A 20,162-nucleotide genomic window follows, 5' to 3' on the forward strand; every position below is an offset into this window, starting at 1 on the left:
CAATATAGGTTAAGACATGGTAATATGTACGTTCACAATGCTCAGTGTACGTTCACATGAGCAATATAGGTTCAGACATGGTAATGTGTATGTTCACAATGCTCAAAGCACTTTCACATGAGCAATATAGGTTCAGACATGGTAATATGTACGTTCACAATGCTCAGTGCACGTTCACATGAGCAATATAGGTTCAGACATGGTAATGTGTACGTTCACAATTCTCAGTGCACGTTCACATGAGCAATATAGGTTCAGACATGGTAATGTGTACGTTCACAATACTCAAAGCACGTTCACATGAGCAATATAGGTTCAGACATGGTAAAGTGTACGTTCACAGTGCTCAGTGCACGTTCACATGAGCAATATAGGTTCAGACATGGTAATGTGTACGTTCACAATGCTCAAAGCACGTTCACATGAGCAATATAGGTTCAGACATGGTAAAGTGTACGTTCACAGTGCTCAGTGCACGTTCACAGAACGTAATGCTCATGCACAATTTCCGGTGATCACACGTTTTGCAGTGAACAGCAGTGATGGAGCGATGTACAGCTGCGTCACAAGTCTGGCATAGCGCGTCACAAGTCTGGCATGGTGCGTCACAAGTCTGGTATGGTGCGTCACAAGTCTGGCATGTTGCGTCACAAGTCTGGTATGGGGGCGTGACAAGTCTGGTATAAGGCGCGTCACAAGTCTGGTATAAGGCGCGTCACAAGTCTGGTATAAGGCATGTGACAAGTCTGGTGTAAGGCGCGTGACAAGTCTGGTATAAGGCGCGTGACAAGTCTGGTATAAGGCGCGTGACAAGTCTGGTATGGGCGCGTGACAAGTCTGGTACAAGGCGCATCACAAGTCTGGTATAAGGCGCGTGCACAAGTCTGGTATAAGGCGCGTCACAAGTCTGGTATAAGGCACGTCACAAGTTTGGTATAAGGTGCGTCACAATCTGGTATAAGGTGCGTCACAAATCTGGTATAAGGCGCGTCACAAGTCTGGTATAAAGGCGCGTCACAAGTCTGGTGTAAGGTGCGTCACAATGGTGTAAGGCGCGTCACAAGTCTGGTATAAGGCACGTCACAAGTCTGGTATAAGGCGCGTCACAATGGTATAAGGCGCGTCACAAGTCTGGTGTAAGGCGCGTCACAATGGTATAAGGCGCTTCACAAGTCTGGTGTAAGGTGCGTCACAATGGCATAAGGCGCGTCACAAGTCTGGTGTAAGGTGCGTCATAATGGTATAAGGCGCGTCACAAGTCTGGTATAAGGCGCGTCACAGGTCTGGTGTAAGGTGCGTCACAATGGTATAAGGCGCATCACAAGTCTGGTATAAGGCGCGTCACAAGTCTGGTATAAGGCATGGATGACACAGAGAGGGATGCACTGTGCCACACTTCACGCGTCACGCTGAGTCAGGATGAGGTTCCAGGTGTGAGACAAGATGGCTCACGTGCACCTGGAAATCTCACAACTGGCTTCATGTTCCAGGCTGGCCCAGCCGTACATACGTGACTACCTTCATCCACATGACAGAACCTCTGGTGGAGGGTGAAGGAGGGACGGAGGAGGTAAGGGTATGTGTCAGAACCTCTGTGGAGGTGGAGGGAGGGGCGGAGGAGGTAAGGGTATGTGTCAGAACCTCTGGTGGAGGGTGAGGGAGGGGCGGAGGAGGTAAGGGTATGTGTCAGAACCTCTGTGGAGGTGGAGGGAGGGGCGGAGGAGGTAAGGGTATGTGTCAGAACCTCTGTGGAGGTGGAGGGAGGGGCGGAGGAGGTAAGGGTATGTGTCAGAACCTCTGTGGAGGTGGAGGGAGGGGCGGAGGAGGTAAGGGTATGTGTCAGAACCTCTGGTGGAGGGTGAGGGAGGGGCGGAGGAGGTAAGGGTATGTGTCAGAACCTCTGGTGGAGGGTGAGGGAGGGGCGGAGCAGGTAAGGGTATGTGTTAGAACCTCTGGTGGAGGCTGAGGGAGGGGCGGAGGAGGTAAGGGTATGTGAAGGGAGCAGTACTATGTGACCCAAGGGTCTAGGGTTGTGTGGTAGGCAGAGGAGGTTACTGTCATGGTTCTGGAACACTCGCGTGTCTTACCTCACCTTTATGTAGACGAGAGGCGCCTCATGGGAAGCCCACATACACACACACACACACACACATACACATACACAGTATATCACAAGTGAGTAACATCCACACCTGACGTTCTCCTCCCTCGCCTTCCGCTTAGCGTATGTGGCACTGAGTGTGTGTTGGCACCGGGAGGAGGAGGAGGAGGAGGAGACGACGTGCGAGTCAATACGGTGTGGGTGAGCCAGGTTGTTCAGGACGGCGCGGCGCCCTCACCAACACCACCACCACCACCAGCAGCAGCAGGTCCCTCACTGGCGGCAGCCACCACCACCACTCCTGCCATTCCCAGCTCTCTCACTACCCCGCACGCGCCTCGCTCCAGCCTCTTCCCAGCCGCCCAGAACAACTGGGCTCACACTCCAGGGCCTCTGAGAGGTGTACAGAGCGTGGTTTCTTCGTGCCATGGGACCACGGGTCAAAAAATATACATAGAAAGGACCCGGGAATTTCCCGGCGTTTTTGTATGAATACAAAAATCCTTAGTGGACTTAAAAACCAGGATGATATGACGGAGAAGGGAAGGGAACCCCCGAAGAAAACTTTGCACCACACCCTTTCCTGATTAAATTCCTCTCAAGGGGCCTTGGGCTCATCAGGGTGTGTTTCCCGCCGAAAATCTAATAATATATAATTCGATAACTTTAAGAATACCAACCACAGTAGGCACAGTGTAGTAGGCGCTCGAATGTGTCATTCTACCGTAGAGCTGTCGTCCAGTTAATGTGCGTTGCCACACTGTGCTGCCGCTGTGAAATCCAGCTGAGTTTGGCTTTCCAGGACCGTGGCTGGAGCGAGCAGTCGACACACACGACCAGGCGAGGTGGTTGGTACATGTCCAGTCAACGGTGGTCTTTGCTTCTACGGTCATGGAAAGGATACATTGTGTCCAGGACGTGGTAACACCGACCATGGTAGCTGGAAGACCATGATTCCTGGGAGGCCATGAAGGCTGGACGATCATGGCGGCTGGAAGACCATGTTAGCTGGAAGACCATGGTGGCTGGGAGACCATTATCGCTGGAAGACCATGTTGGCTGGACGATCATTATGGCTGGAAGACCATGTTAGCTGGAAGACCACGTTGGCTGGACGATCAATTATGGCTGGAAGACCATGTTAGCTGGAAGACCATATTGGCTGGACGATCAATTATGGCTGGAAGACCATGTTAGCTGGAAGACCATGTCGGCTAGACGATCATTATGGCCGGAAGACCATGATGGCTGGGAGACCATGGTGACTAGGAAATACAACTGACTTCATGAGCACCACAGGCGAACCCCATGACTCATCAATGCGGGTGCTTGAATTAATTTTCCCCAATCTGACCTACTGATATTGGCGGGGAGAGAGAGAGAGAGAGAGAGAGAGAGAGAGAGAGAGAGAGAGAGAGAGAGAGAGAGAGAGAGAGAGAGAGAAGAGGGTCTTCGTTGGTCAGGTGGAGGGCAGACCCATGTAAAGTTCGTCCTGACCACCTGCACTTGTAGAAGTCATCCTGGTGCACTTGCTGTTCCATCACCTCCTCCCCTCACTCCTGTCCTATGTGGTCACCCTGGGTGGATCAGACGGGCCCCCTTACCACCCCAGGGTGGACTTGCCTTCCCCTTAGGTAGCTCAGAGGGGTCCTTCCCCTCCCCTGGGTGGCTCGAGGGTCTCCCTCCCACCCTCGAGTGACCCAGATGGTCCCACGACCTCCCGGGTCTCCTTCTTTATAGGTAGGTATGGGATTTACCTCTTGGGTCTCCCCTGGGGATATACCTTTACTTCGCGTATTCGTATTCTGGGAAAACCTCCTCCCCCATTCCATCTCACTGGAATGTCGTGTCTTCCACTGTGAAAACCCTTCCTTCTTAATTCATCAGCTTGATAAGCTGCTCTATTTTAACTGACAGCTGTTGTTGCCAAAGCTTCTCTGTTCCTTCTTTCGTATACATTTTTATTCGTTTCTTGCCTCTCATTCCTCGTAGATGCTGTGTGGCTTAGATGGCTCCCATGACGTTCTCACTGCCCATCTCGAAAAGCTTCATCTCCTTTTTGACATCTTGTAATGAACCATTCCCCACCCCGTTTTCTAACCTCCTCCCCCCTCTGACCTTTAGGCGAAGCGCTCTGCTCATGTTTCAACTGCTTGAAGCTGAGGATCTCCAGTGTCCACGACAGTGATTGTCTTGGATCGACTTGGGTTTGATCACGTAAGATTCATGGCTGTCTTTTTTTGTGTGTCTCCATCTTAACGGTCTGGCACTACTTGTCAAACCTACCAAGTCCTTAACTTTCTTGGCTTCTTTGTTTTCCTTCCAAGTCTTCTCACAACAAGTGGCCATTTTGTGTGTGACCTACTCTCTCTCTCTCTCTCTCTCTCTCTCTCTCTCTCTCTCTCTCTCTCTCTCTCTCTCTCTCTCTCTCTCTCTCTCTCTCTCTCTCTCTCTCTCTCTCTCTCGTAACACCAACTTGAGGCCTACTGGAGGCCCGTGTCTGGTCCTCCTGGTGTAACTTTCATGCTGACTCTCCTTAGTTGACCAGGACGGTCTGGATGCCTCCAGTTGTGCTGACCACGTAGAGGAGCTGGTCTTGGTAGGAATGGAGCCTCGTTTCCGATCTACTAAATCTCATCCTCTTATTTATGGTCTCATTGCTCGTATTCTGATGGCTCTTGCAAGCTAGACAGTGCGTATCGGGCCATGAAACTCTTCCTTTCTACGTCTCATTCTGCTTTCATCTGTGCTTGCTATCGTTGAATAGCTGTTCCTCGTAGCGTCAAGCACCCTTTCATGAAAAAAGAAATTGTGTTGATCTGGCCGTCCCTTTAACTGATAAATCTTCTGTGGTCCTGAATCAAAAGTGTCTCTAATAACTTCTTGGAATTCAACGTTCCCCGCTCTTTTCCGGACTGGCTCAACCTTCAGCTTAACTTTGCAGTTGATAATACTGTTCTTCTTACTTTTTTTTTGGCATCAGATTATTCTCTGGCTCTGCTTTGAACGATTCCACTCCTCTTTACCTGCTCCAGCTGAACCTGTGTCCTCCGCTGTGTCATCCAGGTTCTGTCCCATCAACAGATGGATAAAGTATACGGGGCAGGATGGCCCGCCTCTTCGTGTCCTAAGGCAGTGTGCCTCTGAGCGAGCTCTGGTCGCCTGTTTCATTTCTCTCTAAAAGCCCCAGAAGTTCCTTCTTGGAAGCCTTCATTGGTGCATCCTGTACACATCAAAAGACCGATATGACCCTTCTAACTATGGCCTTGTGGCTCTCACTTCCAGTGCTTCTGAAGATCTGGAAACTCTGTCTTAACTCTCGCTTTCGGAGCAATTTGACTCTAGTTCCCTTCTCTCGTATCACTAGTGCACCTTCGTGGTGTAGAGTCTACTGGTGATCTCTCCCATGTCAAGCCATCTCTGGTCCTCCTCTCACACAGGGATTTTTTTGTGACTATTTTGTCTCGATTTTCAAGGCCTCTGCAGCATTATCCAGGGTGTTGCATAAGTCTTTGCATCCTATACATCATCATCATCTTCTTCTTCTTCTTCTTCTTTTTCTTCTTTTCTTCTTCTTCTTCTTCTTCTTCTTCTTCTTCTTCTTCTTCTTCTTTCTTCTTCTTCTTCTTCTTCTTTTTCTTCTTTTTCTTTTTCTTTTTCTTTTTCTTTTTCTTCTTCTTCTTCTTCTTCTTCTTCTTCTTCTTCTTCTTCTTTTCTTTTTCCTTTTCTTCTTCTTCTTTTTCTTGCTTCTTTTTCTTGCTTCTTCTTCTTCTTCTTCTTCTTCTTCTTCTTCTTTCTTCTTCTTCTTCTTCTTCTTCTTCTTCTTCTTCTTCTTCTTCTTCGTCTTCTTCTTGCTTCCTTCTGCTCTCTGATGTATAGTTTTCTTGCTCGTCCTTCCTTTAGAGTCGATCCTGTTGGAGTGGCTTCCACCTCTCGCCTTGTTTCCATTGGCGTCCCCCAGGGTTCATTCCTTTCGCCCATTCTCCATCTTCTCTCCGTGATCGACCATGTCTCCCTCCACTAACCCCACTCACTGCTATTCAGACGACTCCACTTAATACACGTCACCTCACTTTCCTTCCCTCCTCTCACCGGTCATCGTTCATGTACTCTCACTCGACATATCTCCTTTCTTATATAGGAGTTCTGCCACACGGCAGCATAGGGAAGAAGTAATTTGGCTGAACTGAACACCGCTAACACGCAATTTCTACCTGTACGTCTACCTAAATCGCACTCGTTTCATACCATTCAAAACTTCCTCGTTCAACCATGTAGTAGAATAACACACTATCCTGGAAACCCCACGTAGTCAACACCACAAACTCGGCTTTCCAAAAGCTGTGGATCAACGTTGTACAGATAACGTCATGATGTTCGTTGTGAGAAGCACTAGTATATATATATATATATATATATATATATATATATATATATATATATATATATATATATATATATGTGTGTGTGTGTGTGTGTGTGTGTGTGTGTGTGTGTGTGTGTGTGTGTATGTGTGTGTGTGTGTATGTATGTGTGTGTGTGTGTGTGTGGAGGATGGTGCGAGGTCAGCTGGTGCCATATGGGTCACATCAAACCAACAAATTGGGGGGTGACGACTCAGCAGCTGGTGGTCAGCGACGGAGGGGGCCACACCACTTGATGACACCCAGGATAAAGCTCAGCGTTATTCACCACTCACTTTTCCCGAGCCTCAGCAGGAGAGTGGGAGAAATGTGTGTTGTGGTGATGACGTAAGCCGCTTGACCATGCTGCTGCGCCTCTACAGGCGAAGAGGTTGTGCCTTATATACATCCTGTAAAGGGTGGGTATCCTCTGTGGTCTGGACTCCCTTGATCATCAGGAGACGCCAGCTATGACAGTCACAAAGTATTTATTTCAGACAGGACTCCAGTCCCCCGGAGTTAAAAGCCCATCGAACCACGAGAATTAGGCAGGAACCATCACCTTTTACAATCTAGCTTCACTACCCCACCACCACAGGGTGACGGGCCTCACAAACAGGCGCCAGCCACAGGAAGACCCACCCTCTGCATCATAAGCTACAAGACCAGAGTGACTATCTGTGCTACCAGGGACGCAGGCCAGCTCCTGTGGTACGACGTCTCTGGGGCTGGTAGAGCAGGGAAGGGGAAGGTTTAGGCAGGACGGGGCTGGGTGAGGCAGGGGAGGGAGGAGTGAGGCAGAGGAGGGAGGAGTGAGACAGGGGAGGTGAGGAGTGAGGCGTGGCGGGGGATGGCCCACACCATAATGGGTCTGGGGTTGACTCAATGTGTTTACATTGACGCTATGTGTCTGCCAGTGTGTTGTGTCCAACGCCTCCTGGTTAAACCTCACCCCCAACGTATATTACCCCCATTACAAATGCTATAACCCTAAGATCGACCAACACTTGTCTAATGTAAAACAAATCACTACCTCATTGTCCCAATAGCCTTCCCAGAAAAAACCTGACGGGTTCCGATACCACGGTACACGTCGGCAATTGTACGCTACTTGACACTACTTGACAATTCTATGCTACTTGACACTCTTCAAGGTGGAGTACTTAGCCCTTGCTACTTGACACTCCTCAAGGTGGAGTACTTAGCCCTTGCTACTTGACACTCCTCAAGGTGGAGTACTTAGCCCTTGCTACTTGACACTCTTCAAGGTGGAGAACTTAGCCCTTGCTACTTGACACTCCTCAAGGTGGAGTACTTAGCCCATGCTACTTGACACTCTTCAAGGTGGAGTACTTAGCCCTTGCTACTTGACACTCCTCAAGGTGGAGTACTTAGCCCTTGCTACTTGACACTCCTCAAGGTGGAGTACTTAGCCCATGCTACTTGACACTCTTCAAGGTGGAGTACTTAGCCCTTGCTACTTGACACTCTTCAAGGTGGAGTACTTAGCCCATGCTACTTGACACTCTTCAAGGTGGAGTTCTTAGCCCTTGCTACTTGACACTCCTCAAGGTGGAGTACTTAGCCCATGCTACTTGACACTCCTCAAGGTGGAGTACTTAGCCCTTGCTACTTGACACTCCTCAAGGTGGAGTACTTAGCCCTTGCTACTTGACACTCCTCAAGGTGGAGTACTTAGCCCTTGCTACTTGACACTCCTCAAGGTGGAGTACTTAGCCCTTGCTACTTGACACTCCTCAAGGTGGAGTACTTAGCCCTTGCTACTTGACACTCCTCAAGGTGGAGTACTTAGCCCATGCTACTTGACACTCCTCAAGGTGGAGTACTTAGCCCATGCTACTTGACACTCTTCAAGGTGGAGTACTTAGCCCATGCTACTTGACACTCCTCAAGGTGGAGTACTTAGCCCATACTACTTGACACTCCTCAAGGTGGAGTACTTAGCCCTTGCTACTTGACACTCTCAAGGTGGAGTACTTAGCCCTTGCTACTTGACACTCCTCAAGGTGGAGTACTTAGCCCATGCTACTTGACACTCTTCAAGGTGGAGTACTTAGCCCATGCTACATGACACTCTTCAAGGTGGAGTACTTAGCCCCACTTTCTCCAGTGTACTGACCTATGCATTGCTGAAATCGATTCTACAGTGTGCCAGAAATACCACTATTAGCTATGCTGATATTTTTGGTACCTACCAAAACATATCGTGTAATGCAAACATGTTCTTAACTTCATACACCTAACCTGTGAAGGCCTTGGCTTCATCACATCTGCAGATAAAAAAAAACTTTAAGGTCTTCAGTGAATGAATTAGTAACAATAGAAGCGGACACATTATTGCTCAAGGGGATTCCAATGAAATTGTGATGGATTCCCACCCCTGTAGGCCACCATGAGCATAAAGAAGCCGATGCTTTTAACCAAACTTGCACATCGTAAAGGTGGTGTTGAAAACAACTTTGGGTTGTCAATTAGAAGAACAAAAACTACAATTAGAACCAATTGATCTCTTTGAAGCACGATGGCGAGTTCAAGATAAGCAAAATTAGAAGCATTTTACAGATGACAGTGAAATGTGTAGAGTCAAACATATGTATGGGGAGAAAGTAATATGATCAGTAGATTCCATGATGGTGTACCTGATAGACTAAGGCTAGGCTATAGGTACGACTGGCGCTTTGGCCTAACTGGAGATGTCGTTCATCGTGTGAATTGTAATGTTTGTGGTCAAAGATTTGGACGTAAACTCGAACACTATGTCTTAGAATGTGGGGGAAAAATAATAGAGCCTTTTAGGGATAGATCTAAACAAACCCAGCAAGAAATGTCACAACACCTTATTGTTAATAACAAGATAACCTAAAATTTTAAGTTTGTATCCACTTTTTGGCATCGAGTCGGTCAAACGTATCATACGTAACTATGTAATGCATGTAATGAAATACGAACTGTAACATCTGATGTAATATCAAACCCACTGAGGGTCTGAGTAAGACCCATTTTGTGACCCCCCCCCCCTGTAGTAATTCTTTTTGCGCTACCGCCCACAGGGTGAGCATGGGGGGGACAGTAAACTTGCCAGGGACACCGGCGCAAGTCAATCATAACCTTGATGTAAACACAAGTAGAACTTCCTTATACTCTCTCTCTCTCTCTCTCTCTCTCTCTCTCTCTCTCTCTCTCTCTCTCTCTCTCTCTCTCTCTCTCTCTCTCTCTCTCTCTCTCATGCCCTACCGCGTACTACAGGACTACCCAGTGTTTCTACCACGTACACGTACAGGACTACCCAGTGTCCCTACCACGTACTACAGGACTACCGAGTGTTCCTACCACGTACACGTACAGGACTACCCAGTGTCCCTACCCCGTACAGGACTACCCAGTGACCGTTCCACGTGCAGGTGTGTCCAGCACCACTGGTCGTGCCGCACGTGCAGGTATGTCTAGTCCCAGTAGTCGTGCCGCACGTGTAGGTGTGTCCAGCACCAGTGGTCGTGCCACACGTGCAGGTGTGTCTAGCCCCAGTGGTTCGTGCCGTACGTGCAGATGTGTCTAGCCCCAGTGGTCGTGCCGCACGTGCAGGTGTGTCTAGCATTACCAAGTATTATGACAAACATTTGGATATGTTTGGAAACGTAAGTGGAAGGCAGGCGATAATGGCCGGCACTTCGGTCAACAGTGTGTGAGTGCGCGGTCCTTGGCTGAAGGTATACTCAACTAATTCCCCCTCATGTTGAATACTTACAAATATTCAAAACATCTTTTTGTTCGTGTGAAAAGAAAGTTTAAGAACATGATCTTCATCTCAAGTCTCTTAACCCAAGTTGAGGCAACTCATCTTAAATGTTCGCCTCTCTTCCTCACTCCTCTCTATACCAGGTGCACATGCACTGGTATTCTTCCGCGTCTCGTGATTCACTTTTTGGTTTTCTACCACATCAGCTTGGAGCTCACTTCTTTACACCCTTTCACACACACACTTCCTCAACTTCTCCTTCAACAGAAGTGATACCCTTTAACCCCTCTGACTTTACCCCATAGACCTTTCCCTCTCTGTTAGATCTTCCTCATTTTCTGTTCACTATACCACCATTCGTGGTCTGTCTCTCGTAACCACTCCTCTGTTGAACGCCCTGTGTTTAGTACCTTTCTGAGACGCAGTGGTCTAATGATGTTCTCACTAGTCCCCTTTTCATATCCAACTGAAATGTCCACTCATGACGCACGTTCATAAGTGGTGTTTGTGGTTATACCAGCACCAATACAAACCTTTAGCATGACTCAAGGACCTGAGTCTCCAAACTTTGATGCTATGTGACTCAAGGTCTGTCTCCCAACTACCACACTTTTCCTCCGCTTCGCCTATTGCTTTCTAAATTCTACAAATGTTTCTTCGACTGTCTTAACTACTGCCATGAGACTATGGCATCCTTTCCTCTCATCCGCAAACCGAATTCCTCTACCTCGGGGATTTCAACGTTCACCATAGGGAATGGTTGAATTCCTCCCATACGGATGGTGAAGGAATTGAAGCCCTCACGTTCTCCATCTTTTCCGAAAAGCGCTTCTCTCTCTTGGGACACAATCAAGACTAATATTCCTAATGACATCCATCTCCGCGTACTGAAAGAGTGTGCTTCTGAACTTGCACCTGTGCTTGCTCGGCTGCTCCTTTTCTGTATAAAAACCAAAAGTTTTCCTTCTTGGAAACATGCTTTGATACATCCCATCCCTAAGAAGGGTAACGCTTCTGACCCCTCTACTCTATCTTCCTATTACTTTGACATCTACCATTTCCAAAGTCTTTGAATGCCTCCTCAACTCCCAGAACCTTGAACACTTTGTATCTCACAGTCTTCCCAATGTTTTGGTCATCGTTCCTGAAAGATTTTTTGGGAGTCGAGTGTAGTTGTCCATGATATGTATGCCTTCCTCACTTTGTTTACTCATATCTAGCTCCCTCCCCGGCTGATCTGTCTTTGTGGGTGTTGATGGATCAGCCTCCCTCCCCACCGACCTCCCTTTCTCCAATAACGGCGCTCTCTTTGTCCCGTCCCTTATACACTTTTTCTCCTTGTTCTCAACGATTTCCTCTCCTCATTGATTTAACCAAATGGATTCATACGCTGACGACGACAGCAACACTACATTCATTTACATCCTTCAATTCTGTTCCTTCTTCTCTCACTCGATCTGCATCTCGTCTTGACACAACCTCCTCACTACACTCAGACTTGGAGAGGATATCTCAACGGGGTTGAGTTTAATGCCTCCAAGACCTAGTTTCTACCCATCTCTCTATCGAAATCTCATCGTAACACTCGTCTCTCTTTTGACGGTTCTGTAATTTCATGTCTTGACTCGATGAACATACTTGGCATTACTGTAACATCTACACGATCTTGGAAACTCCATATTGGGGAAATAGAAACTGGGAATCCTCTTTAGATGTCGGAACTTCTGTGCCTCAAAACAGTTGCTACGTTTATACAAAGGATTGATTCGTTCTTGTATGGAGTACTGCTCTCACATCTGGGGTGGTTCTAGCTCGGTATTTTTACTTGACAGAGTTGATTCGAAAGCGGTCCGACTCATAAACTGACCCAGGTTAACTTAAATATTTGACCCGCTTGCCCTACACCGTAATGTTACTTTATTTACCGTCTTCAATAGGTATTACATTGTTTTTTGTCCCGAGAGCTGGCTGCTTGTGTGCCCCCCACCACTAGCTAGACCACGCGATACTCGGCAAGCTGCTGCGTCACATGATTACTGTGTGGCCGTTGGCAACTCAAGGTGTGGGCCGTTTTGATAACTGTTTCTTTCCTTGCACCTCCAAGCTTTGGAATTCTGTACCCTCTCGTGTCTTTCCCAGTAACTATGACCTGGTACATTTTAGGTAACAGTGTTTCACTTCTTCCAGAATTCGTAAATACTTTCCCCTTGTCTTTTTCCCTTCCATAATCGTCTCTTTAGTTCAGTTAAGACCCGGTCTTGAAGTGGACTTTTGTCTGTGACTGGAACCTCCAACGTGAAAGAAAGAAAGATAGAAAAGAAAAGGACCGTCTGCAAGAACCCCTCCACACACACACACACACACACACACACACACACACACACACACACACACACACACCACAGTAACACCTGTACTACACATCTGTTTACTTGAACGATCTTCTTATTCTTTACTGTGCCTTCGAAGGTCAACCCAACCCTTTATATTTATTTTGCCTCCTAAACCATCAGATTAAAGAGAGAAAGAAAGAAAAAAAGAGCTGTGAGGAGGGTTGGTGGAGAGTAGGGGGGAAGGGAGGGAGAGGTTGGTGGGGGGGACTTTGTGGAGGGATGGGGTGGGGGGGACTTTGTGGAGGGATGGGTTGGGGGGGAACTTTGTGGAGGGGTGGGGTAGGGAGGAGGGGGGAATGGAGGAAAACCCCTCCAGAGGTAATAAGTGATAATGGTCGATCTTACCTGGAGTCTATCGCAGCATGTCGTGTGTTACGCTTCCCCCCGCCCCCCTACACACAGACACACACACACACACACACACACACACACACACACACACACACACACACACACACACACACACACACACACACACTGTTGCCTGAGACAGCGAAACGTGCTTTCATCTCCGACTGTCTGGTCAGGAGGAAGGCATCCGATGCGTCGCAGTGACGGTGTATACGCGCCACGGACGCAGCGTCAACATGTCCGTAGGAGGTGGTGTGTGTGTGTGTGTGTGTGTGTGTGTGTGTGTGTGGCGCGTCCATCCTCAACATACTTGTGTGGCGACCACAGTCGCTCCACAGAGTCACGTCACTGACGACGTCTTGACTTGGGGGTAGGTAACACTCAGTGACCTGCCGAGGCCTTGACTAGGGGGTAGGTGACACGCTGTGACCTGCCGAGGCCTTGACTAGGGGGTAGGTGACACACTGTGACCTGGCGACGCCTTGACTAGGGGGTAGGTGACACACTGTGACCTGGCGACGCCTTGACTAGGGGGTAGGTGACACACTGTGACCTGCCGACGCCTTGACTAGGGGGTAGGTGACACACTGTGACCTGCCGACGCCTTGACTAGGGGGTAGGTGACACACTGTGACCTGCCGACGCCTTGACTAGGGGGTAGGTGACACACTGTGACCTGCCACCCAGCCAAGACGTCGTACGTAGCACTCGGTGAGGCCGACAGTGGGTTATACTTATTATCATCCTGCGAGTCGGAGGGTCGGAAATGTCATTACCCTGTATACAGAAGATGTGCTTAAAAGCTATCACTGACCCAGAGGAGGGGGAAGAAGACGACAGCCCCACTGGGGGCAGGTGCCTACCTGCCACGCGCTGATGGACGTGTGAAGCACCTCACAGACTGAGGAGTGAGGGTGGGTGGGTGAGGAGAGAGCCACAGTGCATGTGTGGCATACAGCAGCAGAGGTACGGAGGGAGGGTGTTAGCAAGCAACCTTCGCTGTTCAACTCGCTACGCTAAACTACCACACCTGCACCCGCGCTCCTGCCACCACCGCCTCCACCCCGGTCTTGGCACCACCTTGCTGGCTAGCGCTGCCAAGTGCCCCTCCGTCGAGGATGTGTGCCAGGGGTGTGTTTGGCGGGGAGGAGGAGGAGGAGGAGGAGGTGGTGTGCCAATAGAGTGCTACCTAAGCCTAGACATGACGGCATCGGCGAGGTAATAGGACCGTCAAGTGTACGTATGTAAGAGACATAATGACCATCTTCCCAGTCTTCCTGGACTCTCTCTGTGTGTAGAATTGATACAAAATGAAAAAAAAAAAAAAATGGGATTTCTTCTTCTTTTTTTTTTTTTTTCCTTTTTCAGCTTGAAGATATGAGAGGAAGTGAGGGAGAACTGATGAGGAAGACTGGTACCCCCTCACCACTCTGTGAGGGAGACTGGTGAGGTAGACTTGTACCTCTCACTAATCTATGAGAGAGGGTTGATGAAGGAGATTTGTAACCCCTCACCACTCTGTGAGGGAGACTGGTGAGGAAGACATGTAACCCCTCACCACTCTGTGAGGAAGACATGTAACCCCTCACCACTCTGTGAGGGAGACTGGTGAGGAAGACATGTAACCCCTCACCACTCTGTGAGGGAGACTGGTGAGGAAGACATGTAACCCCTCACCACTCCGTGAGGGAGACTGGTGAGGAAGACATGTAATCCCTCACCACTGTGTGAGGGAGACTGGTGAGGAAGACATGTAACTCCTCACCACTCTGTGAGGGAGACTGGTGAGGAAGACATGTAACTCCTCACCACTCTGTGAGGGAGACTGATGAGGAAGACATGTAATCCCTCACCACTCTGTGAGGGAGACTGGTGAGGAAGACATGTAACCCCCACTGCTTCACCACTCTGTAACTCCCATCACCATACCCCACCGTAGTGTCCACCAGGTACATGATAATCAGAGAGAGAGAGTGCCACGTGACCTGCTACGTATTGGAGCCCAGCTGGGTCTTGCTCCACCCCACCCAACCTTCTACAATAGTGGGCGGCCACTGCCAGTGGTCCAGCGCCCGGCTGAGAGGATAGCGCCACTACCCTGATGACGGAAATAGCATCGGTCGTCCACCCTCAGCTGAGCCCACCCCTGGCCACCTTCCCCCAAGACTTGTCTCACCTGCCACACAGTTCGCTATGCTTCTTACACATTACACTGTCGTATGGCACCTAACACACCTCACACTGTCACCTCACAATGTCATATTGCCCCTAACACACCTCACACTGTCATATTGCCCCTAACACACCTCACACTGTCACCTCACACTGTCATATTGCCCCTAACACACCTCACACTGTCATATTGCACCTAACACACCTCACACTGTCATATTGCCCCTAACACACCTCACACTGTCATATTGCCCCTAACACACCTCACACTGTCATATTGCTCCTAACACACCTCACACTGTCATATTGCCCCTAACACACCTCACACTGTCATATTGCACCTAACACACCTCACACTGTCATATTGCCCCTAACACACCTCACACTGTCATATTGCCCCTAACACACCTCACACTGTCATATTGCTCCTAACACACCTCACACTGTCATATTGCCCCTAACACACCTCACAATGTCATATTGCTCCTAACACACCTCACACTGTCATATTGCCCCTAACACACCTCACAATGTCATATTGCTCCTAACACACCTCACACTGTCATATTGCTCCTAACACACCTCACACTGTCATATTGCTCCTAACACACCTCACAATGTCATATTGCCCCTAACACACCTCACAATGTCATATTGCACCTAACACACCTCACACTGTCATATTGCCCCTAACACACCTCACACTGTCATATTGCACCTAACACACCTCACACTGTCATATTGCCCCTAACACACCTCACTGTCATATTGCCCCTAACACACCTCACACTGTCATATTGCCCCTAACACACCTCACACTGTCATATTGCCTCTAACACACCTCACACTGTCATATTGCTCCTAACACACCTCACACTGTCATATTGCCTCTAACACACCTCACACTGTCATATTGCCCCTAACACACCTCACACTGTCATATTGCCCCTAACACCTCACACTTTCATATTGCCTCTAACACACCTCACACTGTCATATTGCCTCTAACACACCTCACACTGTCATATTGCCCCTAACACCTCACATTGTCTTATTGCCTCTAACACACCTCACACTGTCATATTGCCCCTAACACACCTCACACTGTCATATTGCCCCTAACACCTCACACTTTCATATTGCCTCTAACACACCTCACACTGTCATATTGCCTCTAACACACCTCACACTGTCATATTGCCCCTAACACCTCACATTGTCTTATTGCCCCTAACACACCTCACACTGTCATATTGCCCCTATCGTACCTCACACTGGGTCCCAGTCCCTGTAGCTGGGACATGATACCTAAGCGTCTATTCCCAGTCCCTGTAGCTCAGTGAGAGACATTAGTCTTAACCAATGTACTGTACGTACATCATGTTGGAGTGTGTTGGGCGGTCGTGGGATGTGGACCCATGTCCTGGACCTCTTAGCTGGACCGCTGGACCTGTTATCTGGACCGCTCCTGGTCTGGACGCCCCTCCTGTAGAGTGGCATGGGCAGAAGCCAGTGCGCCCACATCGCCACCCTACCGCGGCGGGGCGCGGGCGTCCAGCGTTCAGCGCGAAGCCCTTCTCGCGGTAGAGCAACACCGCTCATGGCAGAGGCCGGGACTCAACTGGTGAGGAAGGAGGTGATATGTGTGTGTGTGTGTGTGTGTGTGTGTGGTACTTCTTGCAGCCCCTCCACGACCCGCATACCACCAGTCACGAAGGACACTTTCCTCTACTTCCTGTGCCTTTGGGGGGAAACCACCCACAGGGGGCCTCAGTCCTCAGCATCAACTCTTTTCCCGCCTTAACTGTGCCTCGACTTTGACATTTGTTAACCCACCCACACACCCACCTACACACACCCTCACCTACCCTAACGCAACTCGTAGCCTAGGTCTACTTCCTCTCCAGTGAGGGAGTGGTTGGTCCACGTGACATAGGATGTGGTAGACGCAAAACACTGGCACGAAATGAGGTGATATATTCAAGCGGTGGCCTCGTCCGACCCCCATTGGTGGCGACGCACAAGCTAACTGCTGGAATTTTCCCCCTCCTCCTCCTCCTCCTCCTCCTCCTCCTCCTCCTCCTCCTCCTCCTCCTCCTCCTCCTCCTCTTGCCATACCAGCGCCGCCGTAAGTCGACTTAGCCCACAAGCTTTCCGGTCATGGTTCAGTCGACCATCTTTTAACGTCCCTCTGCTGGCCTCCTTGACCAGTCGAATATGAGGGTAATAGATGAAGCTCAAAGAAATCTTAGCTTCAGGGTCGTGGCTCTTGCTTCCACTGAAATACTTCCCAGGTCATGACGAGTCCAGGTCATGACGGGCCCAGGTCATGACGGGCCCAGGTCATGACGGGCCCAGGTCATGACGAGTCCAGGTCATGACGGGCCCAGGTCATGACGGGTCCAGGTCACGACGAGTCCAGGTCATGACGGGCCCAGGTCATGACGAGTCCAGGTCACGACGGGCCCAGGTCACGACGAGTCCAGGTCATAACGAGTCCAGGTCATGACGAGTCCAGGTCATAACGGGTCCAAGTCATGACGGGTCCAGGTCACGACGGGTCCAGGTCATGACGGGCCCAGGTCATGACGAGTCCAGGTCATGACGGGCCCAGGTCATGACGAGTCCAGGTCACGACGAGTCCAGGTCATGACGGGCCCAGGTCATGACGAGTCCAGGTCATGACGGGTCCAGGTCATGACGGGCCCAGGTCATGACGAGTCCAGGTCATGACGAGTCCAGGTCATGACGGGTCTAGATCATGACGGGTCCAGGTCGTTGGATAACACCGGTGCCAGCGAGCATGTAGGGCATGAATGCCATGCCTGGGTCCTGTAAACCCGTTTGTGTGAGCGGCGGCCCCACACACACACACACTGGGGCTGGGAGGGAGCCTTGGACGTCAATGATGGCTTCGCCTCTGGAGCACTGACGTACTGGTTTACTATCTACCACTTATTTTCGTCTAGTATTCGCCTAGTGAGTACTTTTTATATTTGAGGAGTAGTCTGAAGGTCTTTTTCACGATAAATCATATATATATATATATATATATATATATATATATATATATATATATATATATATATATATATATATTTTTTTTTTTTTTTTTTTTTTTTCATAGCTATCTTTATAATTAGGTGCTGCTACGTGTTGTCATGGTAAGGTAACCTCGCGTGCAAAACCTCAGAGAGACGCAGGTGGAAGATCGCCCTGAAATTTTGTTGTGAAAGACTTTTGGTTAGCTGTTAAGGGTTAAGGATGGTTACCCTGCGTGACACAGCCAGCACCTACCTGTGCAGGTGATGGCCTACACTTAGACGCCACAGCGAGGTAGGTTCCCCTTGAAAATAACTTCGCCTTGTGACCAGGTGATTCACATGTTCCCGGATCTTTATCCTCAGGTGTGGCTGAGCGACTCAGCACTTCCGTGCCCGGGACATCCTTCTTCATGTTCGGCACTGGGGACAGCGAGGGTCGAGGTCTGGTGCAACGTCGGAAGGAAGTGGGTTGGTTCCGCCGCCCCGTTCAGTACCCATTGCTCCGCCACGACCTGGGTCACACACCCTCATCCAGATATGGCCTCACAGGTCAGTGTTTCGTGTGTCTCTATGTGACGACTGGCTCTGAAAGTGTGTTTAGTTATGTATACTTGTCCTAGTTAACTTGCTCATCACTCATTTTTAATGAAGAGAACATGAGCAGTCACTCGACCACCAAACATACTAGGGTCAGGTAAGACAGCCAATCAACCAAGGAGGATTGTGAGGGAGTGGGGTTATACAGCCACTGGGAGCAGCCTGGGATACGTAAGTTGTATACTGCCGTGTGCTCGTATGATCATATGACACATCTACATATGTACAGACACATATACGACACGGACACCCATCATGTACAGTCATCGACAAACGTTTCTTACCCCTCCAGGTACAGTTGTGCTCCCGTCTCTCGCGACAGCAAACGTTTACATGTTAGATACATTTTCTACATTACGAACAACGTTTGTATTATACTTGGTTTCTAATTTTGCTTCTCTTGGTATGATGTATGTACGTCCTTTGTTGCAGTCAAGTTCACAGGTTTGCTGTGTATATGACACCTGATGCCAGTCTTACAAGCATCTTACGTCTGGTGCCTCCTGTGTTGTCAGCCCTACCTCTGTGTTGGTGCTGTGTTGTCAGCCCTACCTCTGTGTTGGTGCTGCGTTGTCAGCCCTACCTCTGTGTTGGTGCTGTGTTGTCAGCCCTACCTCTGTGTTGGTGTTGTGTTGTCAGCCCTACCTCTGTGTTGGTGCTGTGTTGTCAGCCCTACCTCTGTGTTGGTGCTGCGTTGTCAGCCCTACCTCTGTGTTGGTGTTGTGTTGTCAGCCCTACCTCTAGGGGACGTACCAATGTGAGAAAGATATTTAGGGTATACCAGCAACGTAGGCTGTTGACAGCCGCTGACAACCGCTTGTGTTTGTAAACACACGGTAACTGTAAGAGACGTGGATATGGTAGACCTCCCATACACGAATGTCCTTCTCCCAAACGTGGATATGGCAAATTCAAAACACTTGTCTTTCCGAGTGGAAAAGAAAAACCCATTTATTTCAAGAAACTGTACAAGATTGTGTGGGGAAACAATAACTGCCTACCACGTCCCTGTGATCATGAAATTTGGTTAGTACAAAACATTACTGCATCTGTGCATCATTACGACACACACTTGTGGCTGCATTGCCTCCTCCACGAATCAGTCTACAATGCCGACCAAGTCATGCGAATTAACACCAAGGTACTTCGCCCCCCTTTTTTAACTATGTTCTCTTTGAGGACAGTCGACCAAAGGTCAGATTCACTTCAGTCTCAGGTTAAAGTCAGTATTTAAAAAGAAAATGATAGAAAAAAGAAGCTACAGATGTGACTATTACAGTGCACTGTCGCATACCTTGCCCCCGCTGTTACGGTCACTGTATTGCGTTATGATTTGATGGTATT

At 49.1% G+C, this 20,162-nt stretch overlaps 2 protein-coding genes across 3 annotated transcripts in view; one reads left to right on the forward strand and one right to left on the reverse strand.

Moving 5' to 3' along the window:
- Positions 1-14,091, reverse strand: part of LOC139750410 (BTB/POZ domain-containing protein 6-B-like) — a 115,335-nt gene extending 101,244 nt beyond the window's left edge. Inside the window, exon 1 of one of the 2 annotated variants that reach the window (XM_071665175.1) lies at positions 13,869-14,091. The gene's annotated coding sequence lies outside the window, so the exon portion shown is untranslated. Of the gene's footprint in view, positions 1-2,190; positions 2,398-13,868 lie in introns of those variants that run through there. The other variant, XM_071665176.1, reaches the window with a different exon arrangement.
- The window catches only part of LOC139750411 (uncharacterized), a 158,511-nt gene that overhangs the window by 121,371 nt on the left and 16,978 nt on the right, over positions 1-20,162 (forward strand). Inside the window, exon 3 of the mRNA XM_071665178.1 lies at positions 18,585-18,770. Coding sequence (XP_071521279.1) covers positions 18,585-18,770 — 186 coding nt within the window. The remainder of the gene's footprint in view (positions 1-18,584; positions 18,771-20,162) is intronic.

The sequence above is a fragment of the Panulirus ornatus genome, chromosome 9, assembly GCF_036320965.1.
Source record: "Panulirus ornatus isolate Po-2019 chromosome 9, ASM3632096v1, whole genome shotgun sequence".
In the NCBI taxonomy this organism is placed as follows: Eukaryota; Metazoa; Arthropoda; class Malacostraca; order Decapoda; family Palinuridae; genus Panulirus; species Panulirus ornatus.